The sequence below is a fragment of the Papio anubis genome, chromosome 10 (genome assembly GCF_008728515.1).
Source record: "Papio anubis isolate 15944 chromosome 10, Panubis1.0, whole genome shotgun sequence".
Classification (NCBI taxonomy): Eukaryota; Metazoa; Chordata; class Mammalia; order Primates; family Cercopithecidae; genus Papio; species Papio anubis.
In genome coordinates this window covers 108,582,623-108,596,321 of record NC_044985.1, presented here as the reverse complement: position 1 = coordinate 108,596,321, position 13,699 = coordinate 108,582,623, and the positions used below count along the sequence as shown (strand labels likewise).

Sequence of the window (13,699 nt, the reverse complement as noted above, 5' to 3'; positions counted from 1 at the left end):
AAACCTCACTGTTGAAATTCCTGCTCTGTCACTAACTTGTTAGCTGATGAAAATGACGCTTCACATCTCAGTGCCTGTTTTCTCATCTGTAAGAAGAGTGGATTGGACTAAAATTCTCTTCTAGTTCCTACCAATATGCATCTGCTTGTATAGACAGGTCACAAAACACACCTGTGAGCAGCCTAAGAATAAATGAACTGATAATAGCCAGCATGATTGTGTCCAGCAGTTTGTCTTCCCCGATAGAGGTATGCTTTTCATGACCCCCTTCAGTGGTAACCCTCACACCCTAGTCTTCTTTCAGGAGCGCTGCACCTTTCACTCTCTAACCATCTCTCATCATCACAGTGGGAAAAGACCTGATACCATCTTTTTTCTTTTTTTTTTCCGAGACCGAGTTTCGCTCTGTCGCACACGCTGGAGTGCAGTGGCACAATCTTGGCTCACTGCAAGCTCCACCTCCTGGGTTGAAGCGATGCTCCTGCCTCAGCCTCCCAAGTAGCTGGGATTACAGGCGCATGCCACCACGGCCAGCTAATTTTTGCATTTTTAGTAGAGACGGGGTTTCACCATGTTGGTCAGACTGGTCTCCAACTCCTGACGTCAGGTGATCCACCTACCTCAGCCTCCCAAAGTGCTGGAATTACAGGCATGAGCCACCATGCCTGGCCCATTTTTTTTTTTTTTTTTCCTTGAGACAAGGTCTCACTCCTGTTGCCCAGGCTGGAGTGCAGTGGCACAATCATAGCTCACTGCAGCCTCAACTTCCCCAACTTAGGTGATTCTCCCACCTCAGCATCCCTAGTAGCTGGGACTACAAGCACGGCCACCAAGCCCAGCTAATATGAGAGAGAGAGAGAGAGAGATGACAGATAGAAGATAGATAAATAGATGATAGATAGATAGATAGTAGATAGATGATAGATAGAAGATAGATGATAGATGATAGAGATAGAAGATAGATGATAGATAGAGATAGAAGATAGATAGATGATAGATAGTAGATAGATGATAGAGACAGAAGATAGATGATAGATAGAAGATAGATAGATGATAGATAGAAGATAGATAGATAGATAGATAGATAGATAGATATATATTTAGTAAAATGGGGTTTCTTCATGTTGCCCAGGCTGGTCTGGAACTCTTGGGCTTAAGTGATCCACCCACCTCAGCCTCCCAAAGTACTGGGATTACAGGCGTGAGCCATTGTGCCCAGCCCTGATATTATCTTTTGACACCAAAGCATTCATAGTAAACTTTCCCCAAGCCATTTGTGGCGCCTGTAATCCTAGCTACTTGGGAGGCTGAGGTGGGAGAATCACTTGAACCCAGGAGGCGGAGGTTGCAGTGAGCTGAGATCACACCATTGCACTCCAGTCTGGGTGACACAGAAAGACCCTGTCTCCAAAAAAAAAAAAAAAAAAAGGGCCAAGTCTGGGTTGGAAGAACTCAGCTGCCTCAAACATTCTCTTCATATGCAGGAGTCCAAACAGGAGGGATGGATTTCTGGACCTGAAATGGTCTTTTGGGATCCATAGAGCTTTATTCAGTGGATGTAATGTCATCTCACAGCCAAGCCCTTCTTTATCTTGACTTGTGAGGCTCCACTGGTGCCTCTTAACTATGTCTTATACTAGGACCAGGGAGTTAAAACTAGCTGGGACTCACCATGTATCAGAGGACATTTCAAACCAGTATCTGTACTCATTCAGTTATTCATTTATTAATTTCTTAAAGTTGTTTATTGGGGGAATTCCTAGTTGTAAAAAAATCAAAATAGTTTATTTTAAAATGAAATAGAGGGGCCGGGTGCGGTGGCTCACGCCTGTAATCCCAGCACTTTGGGAGGCCAAGGTGGGTCGATCACCCGAGGTCAGGAGTTCAAGACCAGCCTGGCCAACATGGCGAGACCCTGTCTCTACTAAAAATACAAAAATTAGCTGGGTGTGGTGGCAGGCGCCTGTAATCCCAGCTACTCGGGAGGCTGCGGCAGGAGAATCACCTGAACCCAGGAGGCGGAGGTTGCAGTGAGCTGAGATTATGCCATTGCACTCCAGCCTGGGCAACAACAGCGAAACTCCATCTCAAAAAATAATAATAATAATAAAATAAAATACAATGAAATAGAGAACTACATGTCCAAAATATCTAGAATAATGTTCATTAAATCATTAATAGTAGCTATTCCCTGAGAGGGAAGGAGGGGAAGTAAGATGTGACAGGTCACAGAAAAGGTTCACGTTTTACTTTGTACATTGCTACATTGTTTCAATAGTTTGCAATTAATATTTATGATTGACTTTTATTATAAGGTGAAAATTTAATTGACCAAAATTGAAGGAAACATTAAATAAAAATGATGGAAATCATGACCTTGAAATTAAAAGGCTTCTATTTTATTATTGCTTTCAAGTTTTCAAAAGGATTCTTTTTATTTGATGACCTATAAAATAAAGTAAATCTTTCGATTGATATTTCCTCGGCTTAATATTTCACATGCCACATTATAAAGAAATAATCCATTCTTTCCTTAGCTTCCCCGGCCTCAGAGATTTCCTGAATCTTACCAAAATGAATTGGACAATCTTGTCATGGTCCTATCCGACCATGTGATTTGGAAATACAAGGATGCACTTGAAGAAACGAGAAGAGCAAACCACAGCGTTGCCAGATTTCTCAAGGTACAGTTATATGAGATCACAGTTCTATTCAAGGCCCCGTGTTGGTGGATGCAAGATAGTCTAAACGTTCATCAGTTCACATCTTCATGTATGATGAAAAATCAAAACTAGCACTGTTAGATGAAAACTTTCATTTATACATCTTTCCTGCTTGAAATACTTTTTAATTTTTTTTTTCCAATTTGAAGTTTTATTGAATAAAGACTAAGGTTAGAGGGCCGGGCGCGATGGCCCACGCTTGTAATCCCGGCACTTTGGGAGGCCGAGGCGGGCGGATCATGAGGTCAAGAGATAGAGACCATCCTGGCCAACATGGTGAAACCCCATGTCTACTAAAAATACAAAACTTAGCTGGGCGTGGTGGCACATGCCTGTAGTCCCAGCTACTCGGGAGGCTGAGGCAGGAGAATCACTTGAATCTGGGAGGCGGAGGTTGCAGTGAGCTGAGATCACACCACTGAACTCTAGTCTGGTGACAGAGTGAGACTCCGTCTCACAGAAAAAAAAAAAAAAAAGAAAACTAAGGTTAGAGCAAAGTATCCATTTGAGTGTAGTCAAATCATAATACTTCTAAATATATCTGAAGAGAAAAAATGAAATTTTTAAAAGGGAAGCTGCACTACAGTAATATTGTCTCGGGCATTTCTGCCCTTGAAAGTGATGTTATAATGGCTTTAGTTCTGACAGTGATACCAAATAGCCACTTTTTGAAAACCTTCAGGAATTTAGCATTTTTGTTTATTATCTCCAGACTCTTTTTATTCTTTCTTTCTTTTTGAGACAGGATCTCACTCTTGTCACCCAAACTGGAGCACAGTGGCGTGATCACAGCTCCCTGCAGCCTCAGTCTCCCTGGGCTCATGCGATCCTCCCGCCTCAGCCTCCTGAGTAGCTAGGACCACAGACACACACCACCAAACCTAGCTAATTGTTGTATTTTTTGTGGAGACGGGGTTTTGCCACGTAGCCCAGGCTGGTTTCAAACTCCTGAGCTCAAGCGACTGGCCTCCCAAAGTGCTGGGATGACAGGTGTGAGCCACCAAGCTTGACCCAGGCTGTTTTTTACATTATGAAAAGATCACACTGATCCCATGAAAGAAAAATTATCAAGTAAAGCACTGAGCAACTACTTACTAAACTGGATATGTATGGAAATTAGTTATATTTCATTGGGTTACAACCATTTATATTGAGCTGAGAGGAAAGAAATGCAAAGTCAAAGAAAAAACTAAGATACATAATTACAGTATACCATTTAACAGATGATGCATGCAGTTAGAAAGACAATAGTTTTCTGTGCCTCCTTCTTTTGTCTAACTCTTGACTACTGTAACCTTTATGAAGTCATCTGACTTGTTTCTTAATGGTAGTCACCAGAACTTATGGGTGGGTGTGAGAGGGTATAAATAAATGCTAATAATATACAGTTAAAAGCCTATAGAAGTAGAAAATGAGCCCAGCTTGTCAGTGGAGAGCTTTAATCCAGCCTAATTTCTTTTTTAATGTGTTAAAAACTATTTCAAATTATACACTATATGTGTTCTTACCCTGAATTTATTTTTTTCTTTAAGGTTTTGTCTCTGATTTTAACTTTTTCCTTGCTTCCAGAAAGAGACAAGAATGATAAGTGTTAAAGGGTTGAAAAGTTTACAGGGGGGAAAAATTACTGTAGTTTTCTACCACGTTTTAAGACCTATGGGAATAAGGTTTATTGCTATGCTAGTTGTTTACTAGGAAACTTAGAAAGAATTCTATATAGTTCAGTTTGCAAATAAAATATATTGCAAGAAACATCTGAAATATTCTTCCCTAAACTATAAAAAAATGACAGAGAAGCAAGTCTCTAAAAAAGGGAAGAGACCCCATAGTTGCCCTCCTTATTACTAATTTGAAGTTTTAATGGCATTTATTTGACACATAAAGTTAAAACAAAATTGGAACACTTATTAGATGAATCATTTGAACTAGGAGAGAAAAAAAGAAAGGAATAGAAAGTGAATTTTGAAAATGTAAAACTGAACGTAGTCATTTGGTGCAAGTCCAATACGTTTGAATTTTCAGCTGCTCCACACAGCCCACTCCCAGTGCTGATGTCATAAATCTCTTATATTTCCAGCAAACAGTAGTTGTTTGCTCAATTGGGGCTTCAAATGACTGCTACCTCTTTTTGTTATTGAAGTCTACATTAGCAGTCAACTACTGTGAATTAGTCAACGTTGGAATTTAACAAAATATTATTGACACTCCACGGGTTGCTCAAAATTGGTCTCCAAGAATCAAGAACCACCTCTGGGAACCAGTGTGTGGGCATGTAAAAATATTCTACGTTAAAAGGTAGCCTCCCTTAGCCCACATTATGGGAAAGTAATATTTTTTCAGCAATTATGCCAAAAACCTGGTACATTTCTCAACTATTCTCTCAGTGAAGTAAATAGGATTCAAATGAATGCAGCTTTTGTCATTTTTCTTTTTGCCACCCACCTAGGTCACAGGTCTACTTATCTGAACATACCTATTTAGACACTCTCTTTATGAAGCACAATACCAAGATGGGAGCAAAGACGGATTCATTCTGATTTTTATTTTCCTGATTGGATAGCCATATCTTTTAGCCCTTTCGCCTGACTAACCACTGCTTTGTTTCAATGAGCTTTTGAAAACCATTTGGAAATCACCTAATATTAGAGAGAGACTTGGTTTGTTAGCAAAACATGTTTAAAGAAACATCTGTGGTATTTCTCTCTAAATACCAGATAAGGATGGATAAGCAAGTCTCTAAAAAGGGAAAACCCTTCACATCTCCTCTACTTGGCTTAAATATCCTGTGCTTTTGGAACAAATGAATGTTTTCCATAGAGCTCCTCTGTGCAAAATTTGCTGCTGGTGGCACATGAGCTAAAGGTCTAATACGGGGGCAAAGGAAAAGTGTCCAAGGTGAAAAAGAAAATGGGGTGGGGGGGCGGGTAGTGGTTTTGTAAATTATATAAGGAAAGGACAAGACATTCATGTGGTTTGTTTTGAAATGTGAAGGTTCATAACTCATCTCCCAACCAATTGTGAAGTAAAATTCTCATTGCTCTCACAGTTGGTGAAATAAAATAAATAAATTTTTTATCATCATATATTTTAACAGATAATTTAGAATATTTGGTCCTTAGTTTATTCAACCAAACTGTGAAAAAAGTTTGGTAGGGTATAAGTTATCCTCTAAATTAAGAGTCTGCACACTTTTTATGTAAAGAGCCAAATACTAAATATTTTCAGCTTTGTGGGCCATACAGTCTCTGCCACAACTACCCAACTCTGCAACTACAGCACAAAAACAGTAATTCGCCATACACAATATGTAAAGGACTGAGTGTGACTGTGTTCCAGTAAAACTTTTATTTAAAAAAAGAATGGCAGTGGGCCAGATTTGGCCCATGGGGCATAGTTTACCAAAATCTGCTACAATTTATTTTCTATTAATATAAAAGATGAATATAAATTATCTTAAAATGAAATGAGAGAGGCCCCTCCAGGCCTCAGCCATAAGCAAGAGAGCCACTGCCCCTGGGGGTCAAGAAGATGCTAAAACAGATCAGATTCAGGGGGCCCAGGGCAAGAGGGACACACTACACTTGGTGAAGCCAGACCTGAGGGAGGGCTTTTTGCAGGAAGACAGCTGACTCTGGAGACCTTTCACCCTAAGAATGACCCCCTTTCACCCTCACTGCCCCTTGGAAAGAGGATGCCAAGCTGACCACATAGAAGGTCTTTCTTCACAGTCAAGAAACCTCAAGTTGATTCTTCTACTCCCCAGCACCACTTTCTCCCCACGATCCCCATTTATGAGTGCTGGAGACAGGTCTCCTTCAACGTTCACAGGTCTTATCTGCAGAGTAGCCGCCATAGTCTCTGGGATGTAGCAGTCACCATCCCTACTCTGGACTAGTTCAAAGACAGGACTCACCAGTCCCTCCTTCATGCAGTCAAACAGCCCTGCATCTTTGCCAAAGACTTCCCCAGGGCTCCTTTCTCCTTCTCTTTCTTGGGAAGTTTCTACAGCATAGAGATGTGCTGGGTGGTCTTCCTCTCCTCTGTAAGATGAGGCAGGGCCCCTGATATTCCAAAGGTGGCCAGGTTGGGACTTCCTCCTGCAAATGGAGAGCCTGGGAGACAGGAGCCAGCTCAGTGCAGAAGGCACCAAAGCCCCTTTCCTTCCCCCTCCCCATTTGGCTCTGTCTTTTTAGGCTATGATTATACTGTGGTGTCTACCTCTCTCCCACTATTCTATTGAGACTTGTGAGGACTGGAAGCCATTAACTTTTTACTGAATGAAGAATTATTGAAAGAACTAAAATTTATATTTAAAATGAAAATATAGATGAGGCCATGTACTAACACAGTCATGAATAGGTACATTTAAAAATTCAAAAGAAAGTAAAGAAAAATTGAAAGGAAAAACAAAACAACAATATAACTGACCTAACAATTCGAAGAACAACTTTGGAGAAAATAGCTCTTGTTTACACACAGGTGTATTTCAAGAGGAGACTTTTCACTTGGTCCACTCTCCATTAGCAAGATTTTATGTGTAGTCCTGTCTGAGAAAAGAGAGTTGTGAGTAAAACTGAGGAGAGATTCCAAGAAATGCAAAACCACTTTAATGGACCATCCTGGACTCTTTGGACAAGAAAGAAGCACTCCACACTAGCTGTGGAATTTTCCCAAGCAGCATGTTGACTCACACCCACGTGGGTGAATAGAATGAGACTCACACACCAAGTGATGAGCTGCAGATCCACTGTGGGAGACACCTGCTCTAGTGCCTCCCCAGATCCTACATTGGGAACTATGGTCCCTTCCTCCTGCTCCACACTTTGCCTATGCAGTCTTTGGCCACGGTAGCTTGGTTACTGGTTACATGACCATCCATCTTTTAGAGAGACAGCAAGTGCTCCTCCAAGCCTACTTACTGTTTAAGACTCTCCTTGATACAGTAAAGAGAAATTTGACCACAGAATAAGACAGGTAGTGAGCAGCTCACTGATAGAAATCTTAGGATCTCTTTCCTTTGGCCTTGAAATGCAAGCTTCCTCAGCTGATAAGGAGAGGAGCTACTCTGTTGAAAGGGCCCAGTGAGATTTAAAAGGCTTTCCTGACCCATCTCTACCACTCCTCATTATGACCCAGTGTATACAGGAGAAGATCTACAACCCCAGAAGTGTGAAATAGAATTACTAAAAGAAAATAATAAAATGTAACTAAGTGGTTAAAAAAGTAGACAACCAAAAGCTAAAGCTTTCTGTATAAAATAGAAGGGGCTATAATATTTCATTGCAAAGCTCCAGTGACATTTTATAAAATCAATAAATCTAGATTTGTAGCTTTCTGATTGATATTTTTGTTTTGTTCAGTTATACTTTCATTTTGTTTTTCTTTCAACTTTTCTGTTTTCTTCTGAATTTTTAAATGTACCTATTCTCTGTTAGTATATTGCCTCATTTCATTTTCATTTTTAATATAAATTTTAGTTATTTTAGTTGCCATATGTGGATGACTGCTTAAACATATTTAGGAGATTTCTAAAATACCTAATTATACAACACATTTAGTTCAGTGTTATTTTACCTCAATATATTTAATCATATTTTCTAAAATCTTTAATAGATTCTTCAAGTAAAAGTTTTTGAATTTAGAATTTATCTATTTTAGCGTTGCTTTACGTTTATGGACCGAGGATATGTGTTTAAGATGGTCAACAATTACATCAGCATGTTCTCCTCCGGTGACCTCAAGGTAAGAACCATGTACAGGAGTGATCGTTTTCTAAACTATGGCATTGTAAATAAATAAAGTAGTCTCTGTGGATACCTGCTTAAGTCATTAACCTATCCATTCTCTGTATCAGAAAGTGATTTCTACGCTAAGGAGAGGCAGCCTTTTAATGGTTCATCTGCTGAGTATGCCTACCAAGTCCTCCCTTAATGCGGACAAAGGAGAGTGGAATGAAAGTGTTTACATTTCATTTCTATTTCCTGTGGGTGGTGAAGAGAATGGCTCTTTGTAGCTACAATTCCTACAGTCCAGTTTGCCCTAGACTGGCTTGGTTTTAGCACTGAAAGTCCTACTTCCCTGGAAACCTTTAAGTCCTGGGCAAAATGGGACAGTTGAATGCCCTACCCAAATAGGGGTATATGTTGGGGAGATGTAAAGAGAACTCTAGAGCAGTGGTTCCTAGACCAGAGAGGTAGCATCACTTGGGAACTGAACTGCTGGTAATGGAGCCCAGAAGTCTGTTTTAACAGGACCTCTAGGTGATTCTTACGCACTCTCAGGTTTGAGAACCACTGAGCTATGGTTATGACATATGCTGGAGAGAACTTAGACTGGAAATGGGCCAGATGATGAAAGTTGGATCAATTACTGTTCTTTGGGTTGCAAGCAACAGAAACTGACTCCAATTTGAGCAAAAGGGAATTGACTGGGAAGGTATTGGGAGTAAATAGCATTGATGAAGCAGCTGCAGAAGCAGGCTTTGAAAAGAGCAGGGGCCAAGCCTTTTCAAGCACAAGGAATACAGTCATGCGTCACTTAATGACAGAGACACGTACTGAGAAAAGCATTGTTAGGCAATTTCATCACTGTGTGATTATCACTGAGTGTACTTACACAAACCCAGCTGGTATATATCCTACTCCATTATATAGCTCTGTTCTCATTGTATGGGACCACCATTGTATATATGGTCTGTCTTTCACCAAAATGTTATGTGGGGCCTGACAATAATTGCAAATGAAGAACCATTTGGCCAGGGTGCTGCTGCATCTGCTTAAATGAATCAACTGAAGCCATTTTCTCCCCCCAACACTCTGCTTCAGATTCACCTTCCATAGAGGAAGTGTGGGAGCAGCCTGCTTTGGGTCACATGCTTGCCTCTTTAGGAGGGAAGACAGGGCATATGAATTAATAATTCTCTGTTATCCTTTACCCACTGTGAAGGAGGCCAGTCCTCAAGGGGAAAGTATCTAGGTATTTGAAAAGAACAATAGATTTAGACCAGCCAAAAATAAATAATGAGATTCTTACAGCCTTTGATGTCATGCTTAGGTGCTTAAATATTATTTTTGGGAGATGGGGTGCAGTGGAGATTTACTTTTGACCAGAGTTACATGATTTTATGTCATTTGGTTTTGAAAATCCAATTCTCCCTCTAAATATTTTTTTGAAAGTATATTCTTCATTTGTGCTCCTCTCAGGCATGAAATTTGCAGAATATCCATTTAATTGCATCAGACCTAAATTATATATTTTCAAAGACCAAACAGAATGTTCTCAGTGTAAAATAGTTAAAATATAATAATGTTCCTGTTCACTTTGATGTACAAAAGTTTAAGTCAAATACTATCCTTTTTGAAATGGCAGCATTTTAATTTATTAACTAAAGTTGCCACAAGATATAATTCTAAAATATCTGAGAAATTGGGATATATTTTATTTTGTGAGCTGAGATTAGTGAATATAATGATGATCATCGAACTTAGTCTTAAAACATGGTTACTTAGCATGCATAAGAGTGAAAATAGAGCAGTTAGGAACATGCTAATTTTTCCTACTGATGTGGCTTTTCTTGACTTCTGTGTTACAGTAGACTTTGACCGTGCCTGGACTCCATTTATCTCTGTCTAACTCAAACATTATTGGAAAGACAGACTTATTTCCAAGGGCAGGGAGGAAAGAGGAATTAAATAATGTATTATGAGAACATGTAGCATACAGAGTTTCACTCTAATTTTATGTGATACATACCATTGTCTTCCTTAGCTCTGGATGGTAGGAGCTCATTGTAGAGGTCTGTTTCATTATCTGAGTGTAGTCTTTGAGAGAATTCTGTGCATGTGTTACAGCAGAAATTTTTTTCAGAATAAATGCATCATGGTACATGCTAAAAGAAGCTACAAAATATGACTCAGTAGGATCTTATCTCATAGAAGCTACATGTAGGTTACAAATGGGATTATCTCCTGAGGAGGCTGTGACCAGTTTCTAAAAGTAGGGAGCTTAACTACAGTTCAGAGGGGACAAAATCCTTTCAACCTAATTACCTAGTGGTCCCACAAGTGTACGGTAAATACTTTTTCTTTTTAGAGATAAGATTCAAGTGCAGATTTTGTTTGTTTGTTTTTATTCAGTTTCTTGGTCTGTAAGTCATAGTCATTTAGTTTGCCTCTCTTTCAGACCTTGTGTCAGTATAAATTTGATTTTCTTCAAGAAGTATGTCAACATGAACACTTTATTCCTTTGTGTCTGCCCATAAGATCAGCAAACATTCCAGGTAATAAAATTCCCAGAATTTTCATCAGTTCCTGCAAAGTGAATGCTTTTGTTTGTTCGTTTTACCTTTTATTATTATTTTCCTGTTTCCTCAGTCATAATTTTGTTTATCAGACCCAGGTAATCAGAATTAAATTAAAATGCAAAAGAAGTTGTTGGCATGTGGTGATGAATGCAGCTTCATATTCCTCAATTTTTGTGTGTTTCCCTTTTTATTAAAGAGAAGGCCAACAAAATTATAAACCTGATGATTGTAAATCAAATAATTTGAACCTAGAGGCACCTTGCTGGCTCCAAAAGACAGCTTTCCTTTGATTTTGAGACATAAAATTATAGGAAGGAGAAGTACTATATATATAACTTACAAATATTATATATAAAAATACATATGTGTTATGGCAGAGAGTATTACCCATGTAGACATCAAAAACTAACCAAACATCAAGATGCAAATAAAATAAAAAAATTATTTCGGAGCATGAAATACTTTATTACCAAGCAAAGAGTAAACTATTTATGAGGTACAGTTTTTTTCTGGGGGTGGGGGTTGTTTTGTTTTTGAGACAGAGTCTCACTCTGTCACCCAGGCTGGGAGTGCAGTGGCGTGATCTTGGCTCACTGCAACCTCTGTCTCCCAGGTTTGAGCGATTCTCCCACCTCAGCCTCCTGAGTAGCTCAGACTACTGGGGTGTGCCACCTCACCTGGCTAATTTTGGTATGTTTAGTAGACAGGAGGTTTCACCATGTTGGCCAGGCTGGTCTCCAACTCCTGACCTCAGGTGATCCGCCTACCTCAGTCTCTCAAAGTGCTGGGATTACAGGTGTGAGCCACCACGCCCAGCCGAGAGGCATATTTGCTTTGATATTCACAAACGCAAGCACTAAGATTTGTAGAGAGCCTCCTTATACTTCCTTAACCTATTAGCTTACACTAGTATTCTGGAGGGAAAATTACATTATCAAGCCTATAAAAGTTTTGCTATTTTAATCTTAAATATAATCTATATAATATTATTCCAATTTTTTCTAATTTATGAAGCATATTTCATAGAAAATAGGGTAGAAATGGTATATTAGATAATAATGCTTTAAGGTTTTTACTTTGTTCTGAATTTATTTTTGTTTTATAAATTAGTGACAAGTTATTATTGGTTAGCCAGGCTGATTGAGATAGTCAAGATGACCAAATCTTTATTTGGGCTTATTGTGTTAGTCCATTGTCACACTGCTATAAAGAACTACCTAAGACTGGGTAATTTATGAAGAAAAGAGGTTGAATTGACTCACAGTGCCATATGACTGTGGAGCCCTCAGGAAACTTACAATCAAGGCAGAAGGGGAAGGGGAAGTAAGGACCTTCTTCATATGGCGGCAGGAGAGAGAAAGGGAGAGAGCAGGAAGTGCCACACTTTAAAACCATCGGCTCTCAAGAGAACTCACTTACTGTCATGAGAACAGCATGGGGGAAACCGTATCCATGATCCAATCACCTCCCACCAGGTACCTCCCGTAACACGTGTGGATTACAATTCAAGATGAAATTTGGGTGAGAGCAGAGAGTCAAACTATATTACTTACTACTAGTCAGTAGCTCAGAGAAAATCCTGATAGTCTCTTTGTAGATCTGATACTATAAATAATGAACATAAAAATATGTTTCATAGCAGGCAAAGTTCTGATAGAAAAATAGATGCTCAAGTAGAAGGCTAACAATTAGAATAATTCTGCTCATGACTCTTTTTTAAGAAAACAAATAGGCTGGGTGTGATGGCTCATGCCTGTAATCCCAGCACTTTGGGAGGTCGAGGCAGGCAGATCACCTGAGGTCAGGAGTTTGAGATCAGCCTGGCCAACATGGCAAAACCCCGTCTCTACTAAAAATACAAAAATCAGCCAGGCGCAGTGGTGGGCACCTGTAATCCCAGCTACTTGGGAGACTGAGGCAGGAGAATCGCTTGAATCCAGGAGGCCGAGGTTGCAGCCAGCCAAGATCGTGCTACTGCACTCCAGCCTGAGCGACAGAGCCAGACTCTGTCTCAAAAAAAAAAAAAAAAAAGGAAACAAATAACCTAAGACATTCTCCTTGAAAATTGGCAATACTGAAGACTCACATTTTTAAATAATATAGTTTAATTGTTCAGTATAAACTACACATAATGAATCTATATGTATCTGAGTATGTATATGTATATATCTGAACTTTTTATTTATATTAAATTCAGATCCTTTGACACCTTCAGAATCAACTCAAGAGTTACATGCATCAGGTAAGTGATTATTACCTTATCTAAGCATCAGTAACCACCTAGTAATCCAGTAATATTGACAACTATAAATACTATAAATTTCCAGCTTCTGGGTGCTCATAAGTATTCATATATTTAATATCATATAATAAAAATATTCAAAAAGTTGACTGAATTGTTTTCTTGTCACAGATAGCTTAATGATTGCCTAATTTCAATTCTTTCATATTTTATTCTCCAGAGGTTGGAAATATTTTTTAATTTCCCAAAGCATTTGAAATTTCCTTAATTTGTATCATAAATGAAATTCCCAGATATATATAACAACATGCTTGTTCAATGTAACTGACTTTATTTGATACGTGTCTTTTCCTAAACCACAACCTGGTCTGATCAATCTTGTTAAGACAGAGGATATTAGTATAAGTTTATTTTATCTGAAATAGGTTAGTA

The 13,699-nt window shown here is 39.0% G+C and overlaps 1 protein-coding gene across 1 annotated transcript in view; it reads left to right on the top strand.

Annotated features, from left to right (window-relative positions):
* Nucleotides 1-13,699, top strand: part of DOCK10 (dedicator of cytokinesis 10) — a 281,526-nt gene that overhangs the window by 218,036 nt on the left and 49,791 nt on the right. Inside the window, 4 exon segments of the mRNA XM_031651896.1 lie at nt 2,538-2,684; nt 8,382-8,465; nt 10,905-11,001; nt 13,223-13,267. Coding sequence (XP_031507756.1) covers nt 2,538-2,684; nt 8,382-8,465; nt 10,905-11,001; nt 13,223-13,267 — 373 coding nt within the window.